This window comes from Loxodonta africana, chromosome X (genome assembly GCF_030014295.1).
Source record: "Loxodonta africana isolate mLoxAfr1 chromosome X, mLoxAfr1.hap2, whole genome shotgun sequence".
Lineage (NCBI taxonomy): Eukaryota > Metazoa > Chordata > Mammalia > Proboscidea > Elephantidae > Loxodonta > Loxodonta africana.
Genome location: NC_087369.1, coordinates 161371001 through 161395681, shown reverse-complemented (window position 1 = coordinate 161395681; position 24681 = coordinate 161371001). Strand labels below are relative to the sequence as shown.

General features: G+C 40.9%; 1 protein-coding gene across 1 annotated transcript in view; it reads left to right on the top strand.

The window, feature by feature from the left end:
• Positions 1 to 24036, top strand: part of FGF13 (fibroblast growth factor 13) — a 65057-nt gene extending 41021 nt beyond the window's left edge. The window contains exons 4-5 of the mRNA XM_003420490.3: positions 21909 to 22107; positions 23639 to 24036. Of these exons, the coding sequence (XP_003420538.1) occupies positions 21909 to 22107; positions 23639 to 23775 (336 nt within the window). The 3' untranslated portion in view covers positions 23776 to 24036. The remainder of the gene's footprint in view (positions 1 to 21908; positions 22108 to 23638) is intronic.
• Positions 24037 to 24681: the final 645 nt, after the last annotated feature.

The window sequence follows — 24681 nt, the reverse complement described above, 5'->3', positions numbered from 1 at the left end:
GACGTGCTCAACTTTACCAAACGTGATGTCCTTTTCTAGCAAAAAGTTGGTGATTACTGGAGATAATCTGTGTTTGTGGTTCTAACCAGATCATTGAAGAGCATGGAGTAATTCATGTCATTTTAATAGTCGACGCAGTTGTAGACACCTAATCTGTACATTAGTGGCCTTAACAGGTTGCATTTATTCATGATAAATGAGACTCTAGGGGATCAAAATTAAAAATAAATATTCAACTGAATCTTTTCATTGATTTCCAAGAGTCTACTACAATACCTTGCCCATAAAAAAAAAATACATGCCAATTAATTAGCTTTTTTTTTTTTTTTTTTTGCTAAGATTGAGTTCCTGTAATTCCTAAAGAACAAGACTTCATTCAAGGAGAAAAGTATGAATGAGTCCTTTTACTGATAATTGAGAATTGAGCTCAGAGCACACAAGGATGACCTATGACAAGCCATCATTTCCAAAAAGCTTCAGTAGGGGTCATTAAATACAAGAGATTATTCCATCTGACGTCATCAGTGAGTTGAGGAAGTTTGCCCTTAGTGATGCCTGTAGCTGGCAGCTTTTTCCTTTCTGTGGATGTCATGTCATGGATAATCTTACCTGCTTTGGATGCCTCACAATATTCCCAAATTAGGTTCTCCCAGCCATATCTGTTTTTGGTGAACCTCGTGTTGACTTTCCAAGGTTCAAAGGAGGCTCTGCCTATTTTTCGTTTTCTACTTTAGTAGTACTTGCAATGAGATAGAGGCCATTGGTGGTTCAGTGGTAGAATTCTCACCTTCTACGTGGGAGACCGGGGTTCGATTCCCGACCAGTGCACCTCATTCGCAGCCACCACCCATCTGTCGATGGTGAATTGCGTGTTGCTATGGTGCTGAACGGGTTTCAGCTGAGCTCCCAGACTAAGGTGGACTAGGAAGAAAGACCCTATTTATTTCTCTCAACAACCCTATGAAGAAAGTGTTATTATTACCCCCATTTTAAAGATGAGGAAACTGAGACACAGAGGTTACCTTACTTGCCCAGTATTACACAGTTAGAACTGGGTTCTAATTACTGCTCTGCCATTTACTGATTTTAAAACTTTTATGCCAAGTAACCTTAATATAGAACATAAATTCAATAGTTCTGGGTAGTTATTTGCTATTATCCATTAGTTTAGATTGTTTTAAGGGCATGCGGTTCTCCTTACCCATTCTTTTCCCAGTGAGCCAAAATCAGCAAGCTGGGACAGCTGATTAAAGTGGGCATATCTTAAAAACCAGTTTCTGTGAAAAGAACTAGAGACCTAATGTACTTATTGCCTTACTCTATTTACATATGGGTCCAGTATCGAGTTTGTTAGTTTATATCCAAACGAGACTGTCCTACATAGAATGCACTGGAATCTCTTCATCATCCCTAGATTAGGACCCTGAACCTCTAACCAAACCCCGTTGCTCTTGAGTTGATTTCAACTCATAATGACACTATAGGACAGGGTAGGACTACCCCATAGGGGTTCCAAGGTGGTAAATCTTTATGCAAACTGACTGCCACATCTTTCTCCCACGGAGCAGCTGGTGAGTTCAAACAGCTGACCTTTCAGTTAGCAGCTGAATGCTTAACCACTGTGCCACCAGGGCTGCTTCCCTGAAGCTCTGCTTCTGGCTAAATCTTCCCAGGAGTTTGGTTTGATCCAGTTACATCTGAGTCCACTTACTAGCAAGACATATTGCAATGGGGTGCTGCTGTGGGCACTTGCCTCATGTAGTCATGACTGGTGAGTTAAATAATGGTGTATTTTCCATTTATCGTTGTTGGCAAAGGTAAATGTATATTTATGTAAAAGGAAAGTCACAGTTTAAACCATACTTTTTTCTTTCTCCGTAACTCTGCTCCCTTTCAAATTATTCTCTTGCTTAACAATATCTGAAGTGTGGCACTGAAGTGATTTATCCATCCTTTTGTACTTGATTAGCAAGTCACGGCATCTACTTCTTATTTAACGTCCCTCCTCCTAAAAATTTCCAGTCGAAGGCAAAATATCTTACGGCAAAGAAATGAGATGTGAACCCTTCTGCAGTGTACGTGTTTGGCCTGAGATAACCTGCGTTCTCCACTGAGCAATTTAAGTACAAGTCATTTTAGGTTTTACGTTCCCACGTGAAACACATCGAAGTGAAACACTAGGTCCCTGGCTAACCTCCTGTAGATACTTCAACATTTTCATATTGGTTGAATATATTTTAATTAAGTCATCAAAAATAATAGCATTTTCTTTGGAAAGATGTATTCTTCATTTATTCTTTTGCTCAATACAATGAGTTGACCTTTCTAATATGTCAAGGGGGCAATTACACTTTCATGTAGTACTGAGATAAGCCCTAGGAATTTACCAGCCATCAAGATGGGCTGCTTTCAATGATCAGTGACCTGTTGGCGCACTTTTGAAAGGTATTCATTCCTTTTAGCTATTCCCTTTCACCTGGTCTCACTCTTTTGTATGAATCGTCTTGCATGTTTACCTCAAAAAAGTATTATTAGTAAAGGTTTAGTTTGTTTCTTTGGGTAGAGATGCTGGTTTACAATTATAATGCAGTCGATAACCACAGTGAAAATTAAAGATCCAACAATTGTACCTCAATAAGAGCCTAAACATCACTTTGTGACGAATCTGATTATTTAATAATTATGTGAAGACCTTAACAATGTGGAATAATTTATCCATTCAATCTACCAAGCCACCAGGATTCATCTCTCCAGCAAATCTTTATGGCACGCATGCAGAGCCCCAGGTGCTATTCCAAATGCTGGCTGAATACAGTAGTGGACAAAACATAATCCCTGTCGTCATAGAGTTTATATTCTAGCTGGAGTAGACAGACAGTAGGTACATAAGCAAATGAATACACAGCTTAACAGGTGGTTATAAACTCTTTGAAGACAGCCACAACAGGGTTAGGGAGATAGTGAGTGCTGAGAGCTGGGGATTTCTCTTATGTAAGGTAGACAGAGAAAGCTTCTCTGTGCAGGTGGCATTTGAAGGAAGAGAAGGAAGGATCCAGGTAGATTTCTGGAGAAAAAATATTCCAGGCCGAGGTAATGGCAAGTTCAAAGTTACTGAGGTGAGACTATGTTTGTCATGTTCAAGGGACAAGCTTGGAAGCCAGTGTGACTAGAGTGAACGAGAGTGAGTGGTAGAGGAGAGCAGAGAGGTAGCAGAGGTCAGACTTTGGCTTTGACTCTGAGTGGAATGGGAAGCTGATAGAGAGTATTAAACAGAGAGTGGCATGGTCTGCCTTACATTGTAATTTTTTTTTTTTCACAAGTATGGCTTATGTGGAACCAGTGGCCAGCTAACGCAGTCAATTAGAGAATGCAAGGAGTCCACAATTCCCTCCCATGTCGTCTCATCGACTTTGCTTTGTTTCACAGCCACAGATGAACCTTGCTTTGTAGCCAAGCATCATGAGCATTTGCACTGTGGGTAACCCTGGGACTAGCAAGAATATGTAATTAGCTCAGGCCATCCTACTTACCTGCACTGCAAGGAGAAAACAAGTGGGTACATTCATTTAACTCCTAGACATCAGCAGTGCGGGGAAAACAACTCTTACCGAAGTGAGTCAAGGACATCTTCATAAACCAAAGCAAGCATATTACACCGGAAATGATGGCTCAGTGGCCTCGAGGAAGTAACGCACCTTCCTAAGCACCTAATTTACTACCTGGCTATGACTCAGGCACTGAGAAAATGGAGCCTATTATTACTTGCTCAAGATACAGTTAGCAATTGTGGATAAACATTGAGACTATTTAGAAGAATACAGAGGTGTTATTGCTAAGAAGACAAATATGTAATTGGCAGCCAGTCTTGCACAGCCTGTGTATGTATGTCTATCCTCCTGTGACTGGTTCCTTTTGGCACACCCATCTCTTTGCCTTTTTATTGGAATTGCACATAAATATTCTAGTCATTTACCTAACAGACCTCCTGTTCCCTCCGTCTCCCTGTGATTTTCAGCAAATATCCAGCTCCTGTAAACATTCCCTCCAAAACCGACCCAAACCCATTATTGTCAAGCCAATTGCGAATCATAGCTACCCTGTAGACAGAGTAGGACTGCTCCATAGGGTTTCCAAGGAGCAGCTGATGGATTTGAACTGCCAACCTTTTGGTTAGCAGCGGAGCTCTTAACTGCTGCACCACCAGGACTCCAAACATTCCCTTAGTAGGTCTGAATTGCAGCAGGTATAACTTCAGTGACACCAAGGTGTCTGTGTTTTATAGCATATTGTTTTTGGTGATTGGAGTACTAGTAATCTCACCACGCGGGAATGTGATTAAAAACACTGAAGACTTATTGTCTTAGACTGGCATATTGTGTACAGTATCATTTGTAGTTAACTTTGATTGCGTTATCAATCTTGGAGGAAGTACAGCCAGAATGCTCCTAAGAAGTGAGGGTAGTGAGACTTCGACTTGTTTACCTTGGACACATCATCAGGAGAGACCAACCGCTAGAAAAGCACATCATGTTTGATTAAGTAAAAGGTCAGCAAAAATGAGGGAAACCCTACGTGAGATGGATTGACACAACAGTGGGTTCAAATATACCGACAATTGTGGGGATGGCATGGGACTGGGCAATGTTGTGTTCTTTTATGCGCAAGGTTGCTGTGAGTTGGAACCAAGTTGGCGGCAACTAACGACATGATTAAATTGACTCATGTTTGACTAGTCATAGGATGTGTGACTTGTATGTTCTTGTAGGTACCGTCACAGTGGTCACTTTGGTTATTCTGAAGTGTGATTCCGAAGGATCTGTTTTTAGGTTCCAACGTAAGCTCTTTCAATTCTAATCCATACCTTGACTTAGAATCGTCTTTTTTTTTTTTCTGTAAATGCTTAGCTGATGATGATGGTAATAATATCAAATTACCAAATGAATCCTTTTTGAATAGAATAAATGTTCAATCAGTTTATCCTAGTAAGAAGAGATTAATCCAAAGTAAGGCTGTGTCTTGGTCAGCCAGTGGATGGACCATGGAGACTATGGAACTCAGTTTGGGTCTGTTGTTTCTACTGTAAGAACAGACTTTGGAGCATTGCATGGGTTCAGGCTGAGGCCTGGTAAGTGCTCTTTTGACAACTATCTGGGGAAGGCAAATGCTGTTCCCAAAGTGTTGAGCCCAATAGGACCAGCATCTAGTTTAAGTAAATGAGTGCATGGAAACCTGATGGCATAGTGGTTAAGAGCTACAGCTGCTAACCAAAAGATTGGCAGTTTGAATCCACAGGTGCTCCTTGGAAACCCTAAGGGGCAGTTCTACTCTGTCCTGTAGGGTCACTATGAGTTGGAATCGACTAAAATGGCAGCGGGTTTTTTGGTTTTTTTAGTGCGTGGTAAGTGCTCAAGAAATTTTTGACAACTTGAATGAGTAAAATCCTCGTAAGCAGCATATAGAATAATCAGTCTTTGTAAGACATTCAGAGGTGATACTGCACATGCTGCAAGACAATAAACATTAAATAAAGACACTGTTCAGAGAAGCTCTGGCTCACTAGGCACATCATGCCTTGTGATTCCCTACCAAACCAGTTCTTCTCTGGGGCCAGAACTCTTACCTGTTTTACCTAGAGAGCAGTATAGACTAGCTAGGCACATCTGAAAATGTGGTATTCGATATGAACCAGCACGCTTAATCGAATGTGTTCTCTCCTGAACGCTTAGAGTTGAAAGTCAATCAAAGAACAAGGCCATGCCTCCTTTTCCCAGTGATAGACTTCAAAGCAAAGAGAAAATGGATTCATGTCAGGATGGGGAAGGGAGAATTGGATGTTGAACCCACACAGCCCCCTCCTTCCCCTGGGGGCAGAACTTGGGCAGAAGAGGAAGAAGTATGCATCTGTCACGCCTTGTCTCCCTTACAGCCACCCCTTTATCCCTTCAAGTCAGTGTGTTTATTTTAGTTAGAAGTCAACATTTGACCAGTTCTGAAGCTGAGTGAGGGAGCTTAATTCCGAGGACTGTGGTCTCCCTGAAGGGCTATGTTCTTCGCTTTGTCTTGGGTGAAAAGTGTTGTTTGTACCCTCCTGGTGTTGAGGGAAGGAGCCCTGGTGGTACAGTGGTTCAGCACTCGGCTGCTAACCGAAAGGTCAGTGGTGCAAAGCCACCAGCAGCTCCACAGGAGAAAGATGTGGCCGTCTGCTTCCGTAAAGATGACAGCCTTGGAAACCCTGTGAGGCAGTTCTCCTCTGCCCTAGAGGGTCTCTGTGAGTTGTAACCAACTCGATGGGAACGAGTTTGAGTTTTTAGTTCGGCGTGGAGGGATATGGCAGGCATCATCATGTGGCCAACACCCAAAATTTCTTATATCTGAAAGGCTAAAGGAGAGAAGCAATCCAACCGCTGATGTGATTCATGAAGAGATGATGCAACTTATAATGACGTGGTGATACGATTTAGTACATACTCATCACATGTACTTCCAAGGGCCTTCTAGGGACTCAATATGAGCCAGAAGACAAAAAGAAAAAAAAGTTCATTGTGAACATTTAAAGTTTAAGCCCCCTCGATTATCTGTAAAGTAATCTATACAGCATATTTGCCAGTATAGACTTTTCATCACCTGCCATCTGGTAAAGATTAGTATGAGATAAATAATTTAGCTTCCTTCTGTTCAGATACAATTTCATTACCCTCTTCCTTGGTGCTGTGAAAAGTCTTCAGAAATAATCAATTGTAAAGTGCTTTTTCATTGAAGCCGAAGCTGAGCCTGGAGGTTTCTGACATGCTGACGTTAGACTCTTTCTCTCTGCGTGCTGTGAAAAGAAGAGGTGCCAGTTATCAGCAACTGGCCCCCAAAGAATGGCCTGCATGGTGCCTGCTCAATCACAGTGTGAGGAACCATGGCATGGGGCAGCTGGAATGTTCTAGAAATGCAAGTCATTTTTCAGGATATCACAGTTATGCAGAGGATAAGAAAGAAATTTAGGAAAGATTATTTATGCCTTCCATGAGACCCAGTGAACCACAGTGAACACCCTAGCCTGTGAAGCACAGTAATTGGTTTGGAAGAGAAATTTTTCCATTCATAAGAAAATGCTCTGCTGCTTTTCCTCCTGGCCTTATTTCTCCAGTCTGGCTGGAGTTGAGGAATTTCATGCTAGAGTTGTAGAAGAGCAGGTGCCAGATTGTAGAGGGCCTTGAACGCCAGGCCAGGGAGTTTGGATAGTCTCCTGTAGGCAGCAGGGAGCCATTAAAAGATTGTGAGCAGGAGGAATGTAAAAAATAGGACTTGATTTGGATGCATGTTTAGTATAAAAGTGCAGTGATAAGATATATTAAGGGAATGTTATGGTTCTGTTCACAGCATGAATATAACTGGAGAATTCATCTCTACTAGCTGTCTAGTTCAGCTTTTACAGAATGCAAATTTTCAGAGCCGGCTGTAAGAGCTTGATGGTAAAAGAACAAAGTAAGAATTGATCATGTGAATGTGATTGTAAGGAGATGGAGTTTTAGTGATCAAGAATACAGTGGTAATACAGAATAACAATCATTCTAAAGGGTGACCGTAGACTTATTTGTTATTTTGTTTGAGTTCTTTGAAACCATTTCTTTCCTATATAATTACCTAAAGTTTTAAGTGCTCCCTGCAGGGATAATTTATGCATTTTGCATTCTCATGCAAATACGGTAACCAGCTACACTGTTGAAATTGAAAGCTGGAAATGATTCTCAATAGGTAATGGTTGTGCAAGCCTGATGAAGTATTAGTCATTTTCAGAGATTCTCATAGTTTATATTCTATTACTGCATTGTTGTGTTTTCAACTCTGGTGATACTTGGGTACCAAATATTTGAAATGTTAAATTGCATGTTTTGATAAACTGTAATTTGCCTATTTTGAAATTTAAATGTTTTGTCAAAACCCTTTTGAAAAATTAATATAAAAATGTGACAGGAATTCAGGAGAGAACCAACCACGTTTAATGTGAACTAAGCTGCTGAAAGCTCAATTGTGAATTGTAGCCAGATCCTTTGTGTAAACACTCCTATGAAGAATTGCGTTTTTAGAAATAAGGCTTCACTGCAGTGGCTGCTACGTAACCATAACATAAGGTGACGATAATACAAAACAGCAGCCCAGCTGATAGGAGTTTGGTCATAAACAGGGCATCGTTGCCTCGTTTATTGCGACATCTAAGTGTTATATTTATTTCTCTTGTGAAAATGTGGTTTGCTTTGTGATAGTGACTTTCATATTTCAAAGTTTCCTGTTTAATGAACTTGGATCAGACTTTTTCCTCCCACATTTCTCAAGAGGCCCAGATTTCTGTGATTGTGTTTTCAGAGACGGATGTGATTGAACGTAGGACAATCTCCAGGAAGAAATAGGTTCACACCCCTCTCAATCTCCTCCCTAGACACTAACCACAGAAGAAAATAACCTGCCCCGGGTGGCTACGCAGATTTTAGCCTGAGTTCCGAGCACAGCTGGGAGTCTGAACAGAAAGCAGAGAGAGTGTCTCTAGCAGAGACAACTTCCTTTCCCCCGTTCCCCATTAAAACTTTGTGGGGAAGGGGGCATTTCCCAAAGTCCATAGGGCAAAACAAATCACATTTTTTACTTTTTCAGTTGTCACTCCCCGGTCTGTGTGTATGTGTGTGTGACACACAGAGATTCTGAATAGATTGGCATGTATTTCCCTTGCTACTTCTTTCCTAATGAGGCAGAAGCCTACTTCTAGCAAACGTACTGTGCTCTGGGGCCATCCCCTAAAATCTGCTGGGCCAGAGAGAAGGTCACTGGAGAGAGAGAAAAAAAAATGTGCCAAAACTCAGTAGTGAGCCATTTGCAGTAGAAGAATGAACTTTTCCTGGCATGATCTAGGAGAATGTTAAGTCAACACATTTACATAAGAGAAATAGAAAGCTGCCTGGCATGGCAGAGAAAGCAGGGGGCTGGGAGACAGGCTGACCAGGTGTGCTCTGTGTTAACAGGTTCATCATTCCTCCTGGATCCTCTGTGTCTGGCAGCCTCATTTTAAGGGTCTCTCACATGGCAACACCGGCCCCCTTAAATAGATTCCAGCTTCCTCTAGAAGGAACTCTTTTCCTGCCGTGGATTCCTTCCCCAGCAGAAAGTATTAGCACCTCTAGTTCCAGTTCTTCAACTCTAAAAAAGGCTCTTTAGAGAGGGGCAAAAAAAAAAAAAAAGCCTACCCAAATCCATGATAATCATTACCTTTGTTATAACCATCGTTATTAAACTGTCCCTTACCTGTCTCAGGAATGCCATAACTGTTTAAGCAGTTGTAGAAAACTTTAAAAAGTAGGCACTGTGGAAGCATAAGGTGCTATTAAGCGTTTTCATTGTTTTTGTTACTAGTAACCTGTGTTATGAAAGTAGAACTAGTGAGCTGGTGAGGTAGAACAAAAGAAGTGAGACGATAATGTTGTACTTTATGTGGCATAGCAATTAAAATGAGACATGTGAATGTCATTGGGCCCATTAATATGGGATTATTTCACAAATCCCTTTAATGTCATGTGGGCTCCCTGATACACATTATAATAATTCAAGTTTTAGAATCTTAGGCTATTTTAAGCCCCTGGTTGAAAGCTTCCATATTGTTCCCCTTGGAAAGGAATCGTTACTGAAAGCAATCCTTACGCATACAGTTAATGTGCCATATTAACCTCTCATGGAAATAAAGGTACTTCTCGATGCCGTTTGTTTTCTCTGACAGTGGAGAAGTTTATACCAGCTTCAAGTTTATGCCAGGGTGGGGGATGCTACCTTTTCTTAGATATCACACAAACAGAAAGTGAAGACAGGGCAAGGGATTCAGGGCACACATAGGAGGGAGGGCTGAGCCGTTCAGCAAATGCAGAAACTCTAAGTTAAGAAGAGAATATACATAGCAGCTACTGAGGAACCCTCATGGCACAGTGGCTAAGTGCTCAGCTGCTAACCGGAAGATAGGTGGTTCCAACGCACCAGCCGCTTCACTGGAGAAAGATGTGGCAGTCTGTTTCCATAAAGATTTACAGCCTTAAAAACCTTACGGGGACAGTGCCGCTCTGTCCAGTGGGATCACAATAGGTTTATTGTCTACACACTGGCTACTAAAATGGCTACTATCTGAGTGAAAAGGCATACTTGCAATCACATTTATAAAGAAATGTTTTTACTCATGTATAAGGTGAAGGAACTTCCCCCTCAGGCTAGGTGGACGTAGATCCACCAAGTTATTACAGAGAATTGCTGTCAAGATTAAATCAGATCATTAGATATGCAAAAAGGCCTGACTGGGGGACTGGCACGTAGTGAGCTCTCAGTAAATTGAGAATGAATTCTTCCACGTGGTTCTTAAATTAAGGGATTGACTTCTTCAGACGGGAGACAAACTACAGCACTAAGCATCCTCTCGTCTTCCATCAAGGGACAGATGAGAGTAGAAATGCATTGTGTTTAATAGAAGGCCCACTCCCTTTCCTGCTGCTCAGACTCAGAAGTAAGTTGTAGTAGCCCTTGGTGACACCTTGGGCACCCTTGATGGATAAATGAGGCCTTTGCACCCTGCCCTGTGAGCCCAGGTTTTATGTTTGGCAGTGGAAAGTGTGCATGAGTGACTTCCATTTGCAAAGTTGCTGTCGTCTGGCCTTACTCTCCTACTTGTGCAGAAGAAAACATAAAGTCTCCTTTGAAAGTCTTTGAAGGCACAAATTCCTGGTTATTGTAAGTGACACTCTTCTGTAGAGAAAGACCCTATCAAATGCAGCACAACCACTCTCCAACAAAAATCAAAATTATGATCCTCAAAAGTTCCTGAAGTCTTAGAATATCCTTATGCACCCACCTTGGTGTGATTTTATTTTTAATAGGCTGTCTACCTTGCTAGAGTTTTTCAATTTGATCTGCAAGGAAAGGACCTTTCTCCTTTGCATGAGACTTTGTTGGGTCTCTGGGAAACTTTTCCAGAACTCCCAGGTGTTGAATGTTTTGTCAGGTGTTTCCAACAGCTGTTCAAAAAGGTCCAACCTACCAAGCTTGTTCTCCTGCTGTCTACAAGTACCTCAGAACTCATTTTCTTGCAGATGAATTTAGATTCCACTCAGAAGTTCTCACACAGAAGAACAGTGCCCCATACTAGGAAGCTTCATTAAAAAAAAAGCCCCGTTGCTGTCGAGTCGATTCTGACTCGTAGCGACCCTGTAGGACAGAATAGAACTGCCCCATAGGGTTTCCAGGGAGCGCCTGGTGGATTCAAACTGCTGACCTTTTGGTTAGCAGCCATAGCTCTTAACCACTATGCCACCAGGGTTTCCATAGTAACACAAAATGTTTGTCCAATAGGCACAAATTCTGGTAACTGCTTGAAAAACAAAGATTTATTTTTACAAGTCATGTTTTATATTTGTTTCACCTTTGAAAACCCAGAGGTCACCCCTGCTGTAAGAAAAGCCAGTATACAAAGTTAATACATATGATAGGAAAAAAAAATTAGGAAGTGCTCACCTTAGAGAAGGTTCTTTACTTGGAAAAAAACACTTTCCTTAGATTTCTATTAAACAGTGAGATCCTCTGGTCAAGTTTAAAATATAACTTAATGTTCACAATGTCTCTGGAAAACATTTTATTTAAAATGAAGTAAATCTTCTGCCATGGAATTGAATAACCTAAACAATGGGTATTCTTCTGGAAGGTTTGGGTCACACCGACACTGCCTTTGGCCAATTACACAGTATTGAAGCCGTGTGGCCTCATCCCTCTCATTTGTCATGAATTTCCACAAGTAACTTCCATTTCAAAATGTACTTGCTGACCAGGCTTGGAGCTGAGTGAGGCTTTTGGATCATGTAATTTTTATTTTACAACAAAAATAATCCCTCTTAGCCTCTACGAGGGCTGCAGGGTTTTTTTTTGTTTGTTCTCATACTTTTGTCTAGCTTATTTCAATGTGCTTTATAAATAAATTTTTTTCTAAAATTTAACAACCTGAGTAAGCCATTGCATGAAATTGCTCTACAGAAATATATGACAATCCAGAACAACTCAGTACAAACTCCAGGGCTGGAATATAGTCATATCTGGGCCCTAAGTCTGTTTTCAACAGGCCATCTTGACAAGCCCCTTAATATTTTTCTCCTTTTTGTTTGTAAAGAACTTGGGGAATAAAAGCAATATTGTGCTGGCATATTTTGTGAGGTCAACATGAGGTATATTCCAATGGAATATAAAAATGTTGTTACTAAGAAATTTCTTTGTTACCATATGGGAAGAATAGTCCCATGCGCATATTCTTAATTATAATTTGCATTTCTTTTACAAATGGGTGCTAATTAACACAGACTTTTAAGTCATTTTGTTGCATGGTGTTTCATGGAGCCCATTTTTAAGTACATTTCATTTCTTTGGTGCTGTGGCTTGAAGGACTGCTGCTATTTCAGCCCTATTGCAGACAGAAATGAAAAATGAAAAGAGGCAAAACCATTTTCTGGGAACCAAGACTGGAGAATGCTGAGCATAAAGTATAATTCCTGTGCAGTCCTAATTTGGGGCAGAATGTATATTCTTCCACGTTAATAAAACACATACAGGCCAGCCCTTTCTTTGTGAATTGATGCCATAGTGAAAAATAAACCTTGAAAAGAGAATTTATTTATTTTGCTCTGGTTTTCTTGGCATGTGTGATCAGAAGTACTCCCACATTGCACATTTATGAAGCGTTACCGTTTTCAGGGTCTCTTTTGTGTGCATCATCTCATTGGATGCTGGCGCAACAGCCCAGTAAGGTCAGCAGGGCTGATGTTTTCACCCCCTTTTTTACAAAACTCAAGCTAATAGAAATTAACTGAAGTCCTTAGCTATCTGCAGACTACAGACCAAGAGTGTAAGTTTAGTGTCTGTATCTTGATGACCAGGAAATCTCTGTTCTTGCACTTTAAGCATTGTGTGTCTTTATTATTCTCTCTTCTCATCTCCTTCCCTCCCTCCTTCTCTCCCTCCCTCTCTCTCTCATTTTTTAAATTGAGTTTCTCTGCTTTTATCATCTACTCTTTCTGCCCTCTCCGGCAAGTTCTGTCTTGTCAGTCTCTACTTTAAAGCAACTTTCCTTTGGAAAATACAGTGTCATGTTTAACCCTTTTTTGGATCTTTACAAGGGAGCTTCCAAGTTCTTTTCATATGATATTCCCTTCTTTCAGGTCTTCATTTCCTCAGACGTGTATTGATCATTTACTAGAAGCCAGTACTTGTGCTAGGAGCTGCCCTCAAGTATCTCATAGTCTACAGCATATTCAAGTGAACAACCCATACACTGTTGATCAGGAATTAATATATTGCTTAGCTATGGTGCGGTGGGTGCAATTTGATTCCCTCTTGCTTCCCATGCTTTGATCTTAGTAATAATGAAATTCATTCACGTCAGATATACTCTGGGAGAGAACATCAAAGCCCTGAATTTAATCATTAGCCCTGGATGTTGAGATCCTTGATGAAGGGAAAGACTAATACGGAGACTATGGGTATGATGTGTGTTTTAAGATTCTACTTTTTTTTTTCCTAACAGAGTTAAAAATCTAATTTTGATCTGCATATTATCTTCATCAGACTGGGGAAGAATTGACACCACAAGTTAGACCTGCTTAAATAACCTGCTAACTTTCAATCTAGAAATTAATTGTCATCAGGACATGGCTGAGAATTACAGGAGTGACCTTTGATAACGGCAGTGACTGTTGAATTAGTAGGACAATCAGGCTACTGAAAATATGGCTGGAAGAGAGAAGAGAGGAAAGTGGGAGGATTGAAGTGAGAGGTGGATTAGTTCAAATAAGTTTAGAGGACCTGCTGAAAAGAGGAAATCGTGGTTTACCAGGTTCATTGTAAAAGTTTTCGGTAAATGCTCGCTCATATATCCATACACTGTCTTGGTTTCTTTGTTTTATGATGAATAAAACAGAATATATTGAGTAGTATTAATATGTACCAGTGCGTGTACACCTGACATAGCATATCCACATGTGAAAGCTGATACTTGATGTTAACGCTGTTGTCATGGGCTTTGTTCAACAGTCTGGAGGGCTTAGTGTTGCCATTTTATGTATGGATGGCCTCAGTAGGCTCTGTTGCTCTCTCTAGATCCAAGGGAATTAGTTTAGCCCGTTTAAAAAATATTTGAGAGAACTGTGTTGAAAGGGGGCACATAGAGTCTGCCTGGCAATCATCAAAGCTTCCCATCCTGCTGAGATGTGGACTCAAGTGAAACACGCCCTCTGTATCAGTGGTGCCATAGCCGAAAACGCAAGGGCAGTAAACAAAGTGTGAAAAACTGGTTATGAAGGCCTGTGTTTGCTGGATTACTCATTTTTATCAGGAAAGCATTGAGTCCTGGTGTGTATATTTTGGTACTGCAGATGCATTTTAAGGCACCAAGATGGCGTAAATGATATACAGATATTTTTTAGCTATCTTTTTGGTCACTGAGGATGTAGCTACACATCACCTGGGGAATGACCTGGCCCTTACTTGGCTCCCTTCAGGGATTGTCACCATCAAAGGCCACTCTTCTGATATGGTCCCAGCTCCAGAAGGCCAGAGAGGTACCACGCTAGCTCTCTGCTTTATCCTCAGTGCCAGAGCAGACAAACAATACAGGGCACTGTTGCTTCTTCCAACCCTAACAGAATAGCAGTTTACGTGGGTCCCAAGACCTTTGTTCTGGGGCAAAGAAGTTTTCAGGTACGCTGTTGGACCTGGAGGTGATTTGCATATATCCAGCATTTCTGAGTGCTCATGCCTTCTTGATTTGTCTCTCAAAGTCTGTGTGGAGGTCTGATATGCCCTAATCAGGGCCAGTTCCACATACTCACCAACATGTTGTATTGACCTGATGTTGCAGGCTTCAAGTGTTTTCTTCTCATCAGTCATATTTCAGCCTCTAAAGAATTATTTCCCCCTGACGAGCAGATCGTTGCATAGGGTCATTATGAGCCGGAAACGACTCGATAGCACTATTTTGTTGTTGTTGAGCAGAACCCGAGTGGTACAAATGTATAATATGCTCAGCTGCCAACCAGCAGGTTGAAGTTCAAGTCCGCAAAGAGGCCTAGCAACCTACTTCTGAAAAATCAGCCATTGAAAACCCTAGGGAACACAGTTCTACTCTAATCCACATGTGGTCGCCATGAGTCAGAGTTGACTCGAAGGCGACTGGTTTCTTTTACTTAAGTGAGTAAATGCGTAAAATGGAATGTTGGGTTTTGCTCCTGAATCCACTCATAGTACAGATGTATATTCCTCACTTCCTTTATCCAAATTATGATCATTATAACTAACTGGCATGGATTCCTTGCATAAAAGTTTCAATATTCACTGAGAAAAAAAAATGTACCTTGAACTTTAAGGGGAATAAAGATGATTATACAGAGGAGACATTTTAGAGACAGATTGATTATCTCATCAACTGAAAAGATGTTATTCCTCTGAAAAAAATACAGATATGCAAGAGAGGTAAACAACTTTTAAGAGAAATCAATGCATATAAAGATTATAAGATATAAAACACCTATTCTTTTTGAACTAAGTCCAAGTGATTTCCTAGTGACTGTGCACGGAATGCTTGATAGCTTTTCATTCATTCATTCATTATAATAGCAAATTTTAATCTAAAAACCAAACCAAACCCTTTGCCGCTGAGTCAACTGCGACTCACAGTGACCCTATAGGAAAGAGTAGAACTGCCCTGTAGGGTTTCCAAGAAGCAGCTGGTGGATTCGAATGACTGACCTTTTGGTTAGCAGCAGAGCTCTTTTAAGTGTTGTTGTTGTTGTTGTTAGGTGCCGTCGAGTCAGTTCCGACTCATAGCAACCCTGTGCACAACAGAACAAAACACTGCCCGGTCCTGCGCCATCCTTACAATTATTGTTATGCTTGAGCTCATTGTTGCAACCACTGTGTCAGTCCACCTCGTTGAGGGTCTTCCTCTTTTCCGCTAACGCTATACTTTGCCAAGCATGATGTCCCCCTCCAGGGACTGATCCCTCCTGACAACATGTCCAAAGTATGTAAGACCCAGTCTCACCATCCTTGCCTCTAAGGCGCATTCTGGTTGTACTTCTTCCAAGACAGATTTGTTCGTTTTTTTGGCAGTCCATGGTATATTCAATATTCTTCGCCAATACCACAATTGAAAGGCGTCAATTCTTCTTCTGTCTTCCTTATTCATTATCCAGCTTTCACACATGTATGATCCGATTGAAAATACCATGGCTTGGGTCAGGTGCACCTTAATCTTCAGGGTGACATCTTTGCTCTTCAGCACTTTGAAGAGGTCCTTTGCAGCAGATTTGTCCAATGCAATGTGTCTTTTGATTTCTTGACTGCTGCTTCCATGGCTGTTGATTGTGGATCCAAGTAAAATGAAATCCTTGACAACTTCAGTCTTTTCTCTGTTTATCATGATGGTGCTCATTGGTCCAGTTGTGAGGATTTTTGTTTTCTTTATGTTGAGGTATAATCCATACTGAAGGCTGTGGTCTTGGATCTTCGTTAGTAAGTGCTTCAAGTCCTCTTCACTTTCAGCAAGCAAGGTTGTGTTATCTGCATAACGCAGGTTGTTAATGAGTCTTCCTCCAATCCTGATGCCCTGTTCTTCTTCATATAGTCCAGTTTCTCGGATTCTTTGCTCAGCATACAGATTGAATAGGCATGGTGAAAGAATACAACCCTGGCACACACCTTTCCTGACTTTAAACCAATCAGTATCCCCTTGTTCTGTCCAAACAACTGCCTCTTGATCCATGTAAAAGTTCCTCATGAGCACAATTAAGTGTTCTAGAATTCCCATTCTTTGCAATCTTATCCATAGTTTGTTATGATCCACACAGTCGAATGCCTTTGCATAGTCAATAAAACACAGATAAACATCGTTCTGGTATTCTCTGCTTTCAGCCAGGATCCATCTGACACCAGCAATGATATCCCTGGTTCCACGTCCTCTTCTGAAACCAGCCTGAATTTCTGGAAGTTCCCTGTCGATATACTGCTGAAGCCGTTTTTGAATGATCTTCAGCAAAATTTTACTTGGGTGTGATATTAATGATATTGTTCTATAATTTCTACATTCATTTGGATCACCTTTCTTGGGAATAGGCATAAATATGGATCTCTCCCAGTCAGCTGGCCAGGAAGCTGTCTTCCATATTTCTTGGCATAGACGAGTGAGCACCTCCAGTGCTGCATCTGTTTGTTGAAACATCTCAATTGATATTCCATCAATTCCTGGAGCCTTGTTTTTCACCAATGCCTTCAGAGCAGCTTGGACATTTTCCTTCAGTACCATCGGTTCCTGATCATATGCCGTCTCTTGAAATGGTTGGATATTGACTAATTCTTTTTGGTATAATGACTCTGTGTATTCCTTCCATCTTTTTTGATGCTTCCTGCATCATTTAATATTTTCCCCATGGAAACCTTCACTATTACAACTCGAGGCTTGAATTTTTGCTTCAATTCTTTCAGCTTGAGAAATGCTGAGCATGTTCTGCCCATTTGGTTTTCCATCTCCAGCTCTCTTATCTAACTAGATTATCTAGTGCCTATTAAATACAAAGCACAGTGATTGCTGCCTCCCTTCAGTGCCTACTGTATGTCAAGGCCACTATGGAGCCTTCTTCGAGAGCACTAATAATCATCTCCAGACCAGTCAAAGGAGGTTGGTTCCTTGGCATATGTCTACCTGGTCTTCTGAGTAGGGCTTTCCTGGTTTTGGTCCAATCCAGTTTCTCTTAGCTCTGTGAATCACTGCAGAAACGTAGAGAGATAGCAGTGCCCACCTGCCCCTTCGGTGGCCCTTCCTGTGTTGGTGGGATGCTCACGTTTTTCCACATTTGCTAAAAATCAAGTCCTTTCTGCCTACTCTTTCCCACACTGGAAAGAACGACAATGTCACACACACAGAACAGAGCACTCCTTTGGTTGCTTCAATATTTTTTTTGGCCTCATTTTCCTCCCTCTCTACTGAGCTTTTGAGTCCAAATTTAGTGGTGATGACTAAGAAATTGCCAGGATGTGACAGAGCATTCAGTTCATTGAGTCCTCCCTTGCCATTTCCAATAGTTGTAACAATTGCCAAGTTTTTCCTCCTAGCATTGCTGGTACCATGGTATTCTTAACAGACGTTAAATCTTCAGCACGGGATCTCTTCTTGGAGTGACAGCCTCCTTCCAAATACAGCCAAGTTCATTATAGGATATTAAGGAATATTCACTGCAGACTTTTTACTGGTTGGTGCTTCTGAGTCCTGAAATTTCCAATATTTGAATCTCTGAAATTCTAATTCTATAAACAATAATTGAGCAGTCTGCCGTGTTCTGGGCAATATGACCAGTCCTTTATGAGGGGGAAGGAGGATTTGGAAATAAGGGAGACACATTCCCTGCCATCTGGAGCCAGTCATGTGCATGTCTGAGTCACAGGGCCATGCTCAAGATGTAGATAGAGTTCATAGGAGCACAGATACGGGCACATTCAGTTCTGACTGGGAGAGATCATAGATGATTCCAGAGGAAGTGATATTTGAGCTTGGCCTTGAGAGATGAGAGGGAAGCCAGTGTGTTGATGGAGGAATGACATTCTAAACAAAGGACGTGAATGATACCGATAAAGGCACAAAGGTGCTATGGTGGAGGATGAGATTTCAAGGCACAGTAGCGACTGAATTGTGGAGGATTTTAAATGCCACAGAGAGCTGTTTGTACTCTGTAGGCAAGGCAAAACCATCACAAGTTCCTGAGCAGGGGAACTTTGGTTTAAGAAGGCAAATCAGCTAGCAGAAGGGGAGGGAACACTTAGGTCATTGCAGCAGTCCAGAGAAGAGGTCAGAAGGACATGAACTAGATAATCAGCAAGGGCAATGAAAGGTAATGGTCATGGATCATGGGCAGGAGAGCATGTAAATGAACATAAACGTGTGAGCACTTACCAGGGTGGGAGACTCCAATTACTGAGACAGGGAAGATGGAAGTAGAGGTCTGTGGCTCTGTGCTCCCAATATTATTCTTCCTTTTTTTTTTCTCTATTGAATTCCTACCCATCCTTCAGGGCTCAGCAAAAATGACACTCTCTCTGCGTAATCCTCTCTTGTCCTCCAGTCAGAATGAAGTCTGGCTTCCTCGGTTTTCACATAACACTTCCTTTATGCTTCCCTTTCTGTACTCTTGTTCCACACCTTGTGTCCCAGTCATTTGGGTACACGCCTGACTCCTGCAAATATATGGTAAGCTGTCTGAGGCTGCATCTTACTTGTCTATGAATTTTTAGCACCACCCAAGCACATAATAGATCCTCAGAAAATGTTTGTTGAATGAATGAATCACTTCTGCTATCACACCAGACATTGAACGCAGCCCTTTTTGGGGACTTGCCCTGGAATACACAGTGATCCCATCTCATTATTTTGTAGTCAGCTATATATTGTTCATGGGACTAAATGGTATCACCCACCTTGATCATATACATTGTTCACCAGATTTATTTTCAAATGGTTTCTGACTCTTAAGGAAAATAAAATCCTCTCTTCAAGGATGAAGACTTTTTTCAAAATCATGATTTAATTCCCAAAGTAGTTCAGCAGTATTCTATGCAATGGTTCCTTGTTGCTAGAGGAAATATGGAGACTTGTAGTCAAATTTCTTTGTAGATACAGCTTAGTGTTTCTTTATGTCCAGAATTCCTACAAAAAGGAGTTTTCCTGAGGCTGTAGAGAAATTGGAACCCTCATCCATTGCTGATGGGATTGTAAAATGATGCAGCTGCTGTGAAAACCAGTTGGGCGGTTTCTCAAAAACTTAAACATAGAACTAGCATATGACCCAGCCATTCCACTTTTAGGTATATACCTGGAAAGAATTGAATGCAGGAACGCAAACAGAAACCTGGACACCAGTGTTCATTGCAGCATTATTCATCACAATAGCCAAAAAGGTGGAAACAACCTAAATGTCCATCAGCAGATAAATGGATAAATAAAATGTGGTCTGTTCATACAATGGAATATTATTCAGTCATAAAGAGAAATGAAGTTCTGGTCCATGCTACAACATGGATGAACCTTGAAAACATGCTGAGTGAAATAAGTCACAAAAGACTACATGATTCCACTTATATGAAATATCTAGACTAGGCAGATGTATAGAGATCAAAATTTAATAGTGGTTACCAGGGCTGGGGCAAGGGGGAAATTGGGAGGTATTTCTTAAGGAGCACTGAGCTTCTGTTAACAGTGATGAAAAAAATTGGAAGGGGATACTGGTGATGGTTGTACAGCATGGTGAACGTAATTAATATGATTGAACTTTACACGTAAAAATGGTTGATTCTCAGGGAAAAAAAGAGAAAAATGTCCAAGCGTTTAATGTTCTCTCAGAGAAAAGCTGTCTCTTTGCTGGAGTGACTCCGAGAGAGAATGCTCTAGAGCCTGTTGCTCAGATAGTGTGCGTTTCTTAGAATCCCACTGGATATGAAAATGAAGGAAGGCGGGACTATTAAATTGTTCAGAAAAGACTATTGTCCCAGAATGCTTGTGATATTTTTTTACAAGGTTTTCTTTTTAAATTTCTTTTCAAGATATTATCACAAGTTATCCTTGGTAACATCTCAGTACCTTGGCAAAGCTCTAGTAGCTTCAGTAAGGAACCCCAGGGTGGTGCTAGCCATTAACATACTCTGTGGCTAACTAAAAGGTTGGCAATTCAGATCTTCCCAGAGTTGCCTCAGAAGAAGGGCCTGATGATCTACTCCCCCAAAATCAGCCACCGGAAACCCTGTGGAGCACGGCTCTGCTCTGATACACCTGGGGGCACCCGGAGTCCCATGGCAGCTGTTTCTTGTCGTTTGGTTGGTTGGTTGGTCAGTTGGTGTAGTACTTTCACTCGTACCACTGTCACATATAACAGCATTTTCCTCATTGTCTTCCATTCCAGTCGGACACTCTGCTACTGTCTGGATTACGTACAGATTAAAATCTGCTGTCCATTTAGTTTAGACGATCATTTTTAATGGCTTTTTATTGCACCTAAAAAGCTTTTAAAAAGAAGGGGGTTTTGTATTTGTTTTTTGTTTTTTTTTTCTGACACTGTTGGATCAGGAGCCCTTCATTTGTATGGGCCAGTCCAAAGAAGACATGGCCAAGCCTGTGGCAGAAAATTACATCCCAGGTTCAGAGTCCCCTGGGCTGCTCGTTCATGTTAGCTGGTAGAATTATTGTAAATTCTTGGCTTCGGTATTGATTTACTTATAAATGTAACGGTAAGGCAAGGGTTGAGCGAGGGCAGAATGTGTTTTTTTTTTTCTTTTCTGTTTTAAGTCAAGGTCCAATGATATTTTTTAAAAATCAATTTGGTTTACCTAAAAGGAAAAAGAGCCCTGACGAGCTACACTGTGACAGGGTTTTCAGCCACCAGCCATTGACAACCATTAGAACATGGTAACTCAAGAATCCGAGAGAATTAAGCGCAAGCGCTGAACGTTTATTTTCTCATATTTAATCCTGAAGGGGACAAAGCTCCGTGTGATGGCTTTCTACTTCTCTTTTTGATCTTTGGCTCATGTATTGTCTAATGCATTACACTTACATGGCTGGGAGTTTTTCTAATACCTTATTACAAAGAGAGCTATTCATTGATCAGTAGCACTTTTACTTTGGGCTTTTTCTACAGCATTCTATGAACAGTTATAGGTAGTCTTTTGGCTTCCAGTGATAATAGTGTACACTATTAAAATAGAACACTGGTCATAGAAGCTTTAGCAAGGCAGGTCTAACCTCCTGAAGGGCAGTGCCAGGTGGTGCTCCATGAAATTCCTAACTGTGATTCTTGAGCTTTTGTTTCTTTTTGCCGTAGGAACATTTCACACCTGAGTGTAAATTCAAAGAATCGGTGTTTGAAAATTACTATGTGACGTATTCGTCGATGATATACCGTCAGCAGCAGTCAGGCCGAGGGTGGTACCTGGGTCTGAACAAAGAGGGAGAGATCATGAAAGGCAACCACGTGAAAAAGAACAAGCCTGCAGCGCACTTTCTGCCCAAACCACTGAAAGGTAAAGTGATACTATAGGGGCTGGCGATGAAATGAGCCTTGGTATGCCATACTTATTTAAGTTAATTCTTTATTGTGCTTTTGAAAGTGAAACATAATTCTTCCACATTAAGGCATTTATACAAAAATTTAGTAATGTTTTATGATACACAGAAACATTAAAGCATTGATGATGCCATCTAATCTCCTGATTTTAATTTTTCTATTATACAGCTACATAAAATAACACTCTACTTAATGTGAAAGTAAGAAGCCGTGGTGGCATAATGGTTAGGTGCTAGGCTGCTAACCCAAAGGTCAGTGGTTTGTACCCACTGGCTGCTCCATGGGAGAAGGATGTGACAGTCTGCTTCCATAAAGATTACATCCTTGGAAATCCTATGGGGCAGTTCTACTCTGTCCTGTAGGATCGGTATGAGTCAGCATCAACTCAACAGCAATGTTTTTTTTTTTTTGGGGGGTATGTGAAAGTGGCTTAGTTGCTAACTCAGCACAGCCAAGAACTCCAAATGGTCCCTGGGCAGAAACATACATACTAAAATGTTTACACTGAACACGTTCCAGAAAGCTTTTTGGGCCCTCACTAAGGGCCCAACAATGTTATCCCAACCCTTTTTTTAAAAACTTTTTTTCATAGCTTTGTTCTCCAGTCGTTATTAGCAGAATAACCAATTAGAAGGGGTGGATTCAGGAAGATAGAGATATTAGAAGCAGTGAGATAAAGGTAGAGGAGGAACAGGAAAAGTAAGCAAAGCAGACCAAGACTCCAAAGAGGTTACCAGTCTGGGGTTAGGATAGGGGCTTACAGTAAGGGCAGACTGCCCAGTTCAAATCAGTATATCTCTGTATTTTAGAGCACAGTCTTTGGATTTGAATCTCAGCTTCATCCCTTACTAACTGAATGGTCTTGGACAGGTTATTTAACCTGCGTGTGCCTCAAGTTCCTCATCTGTACAATGGGGGTGAGAGTACCTACATCATAGGATTGTTATTTGGATTAAACGACATAGTACATATAAAGCACTTAGAAGAGTATTGAGCACATTGTCAGTGCTCCATACCTGTAAGCTGATACTGTTATTTACAGCACAGACATAATACTTACCATCTATTGAATCAAGAATTTTGCTAATACTTAGACTCTTAGAGAGTTTCATTTTACAGTCATGATAGAAATCAGTGTTTTATGTTTTAAAATTTAATATTTGCCTTGCACAGTATGCTGTAGATCATATTTAAACTTCTAAGAGCTTTATTAAATGCATTTCTCATTAATCCTCTTATATATAGCCATTAGTGATAGAGGTTTGACATTAGAATTCTTTGCCACACTACTGCACCAAGACTAGATTTTGCTTAATCCCGATCTAGAACACTCTCTACTCAGCCCCTGAAAGCAGCCTTTTAATGTGTGCCTTAAAGCATTTTTTTTTTAAAGCATAGACACCCAACAACCGGAAGAACAGTAGAGGACCAGTGTGGTGTGCCCATTCCAAGGCCTTTTACACTGTCTCTCTGTCTGTGCTTTTTAGTGGCCATGTACAAGGAGCCGTCTCTGCACGATCTCACGGAATTCTCCCGATCTGGAAGCGGGACCCCCACCAAGAGCAGAAGTGTCTCCGGCGTGCTGAACGGAGGCAAATCCATGAGCCACAATGAATCAACGTAGCCAGTGAGGGCAAAACAAGGGCTGTATAACAGAACCTTACCTCTAGGTGCTGTTGAATTCTAGCAGTCCTTCACCCAAAAGTTCAAATTTGTCAATGACATTTACCAAACAGGCAGAGTCCACTATTCGATCTGCCATTAGCCCTTTATATCATCCATACTTAAGCCCCCTAATTTAGATTGAGCTTGTGCCAAAGATTGCCAAGCATTAACAGTGAACTAAATCCGGGAGAAGGACTGTCCAATTTTCTCATCATTTCACTCACCTATGCTTTGGGGTTAAAAAAAAAAAAAAAACCAAAAAATAGTTCACAGCACTAATGCTGATACAAATTTGCCCTCCAACCAAAACGATCTAAAAGACCACAATTGCTCTTCAACAGTAAAATACAAAACAAAACAAAATTAACTGCTTATGTGTTTTGTAGGGGCAAAGAAAATCATGTGAACTGTGTTGTTTTCTTGGCTTTCTGTTTTCTATCTATGCTTGATTCAAATGTATTCTTTCCTCTGGTGTAGTGCAACTTTATGGTTTCTGAAATTCAGTGGTTCTATTGACTCTGTGTCACTTAATTCAAATCAAGCAAATTCAGGGTTGAATCGGAATTGGCATCTCAGGCTCAAGGTAATGGTGTTCATGTGACTTTACCAATTTTTTTTAGACGTAGTATTCTGGTCAGGTTCTTGTGCTGTACTTTGTGAGTAGGAACTGAGTTGTATCGTCAACCCCAGTCAGTACACATAACTTAAAAAAAAAGAGACTATCCTCAAGTATAGATTTCTCTTAATTCCATTTGTGTATCGTGTTTAAACTGTCGTTGTGGCTTCTTGTGTAAAGACGGGAACTGTGGAACTGTGATGTTGTCTTTTGTGTTGTTAAACTACAAAATGTCTTATCTGTATATGT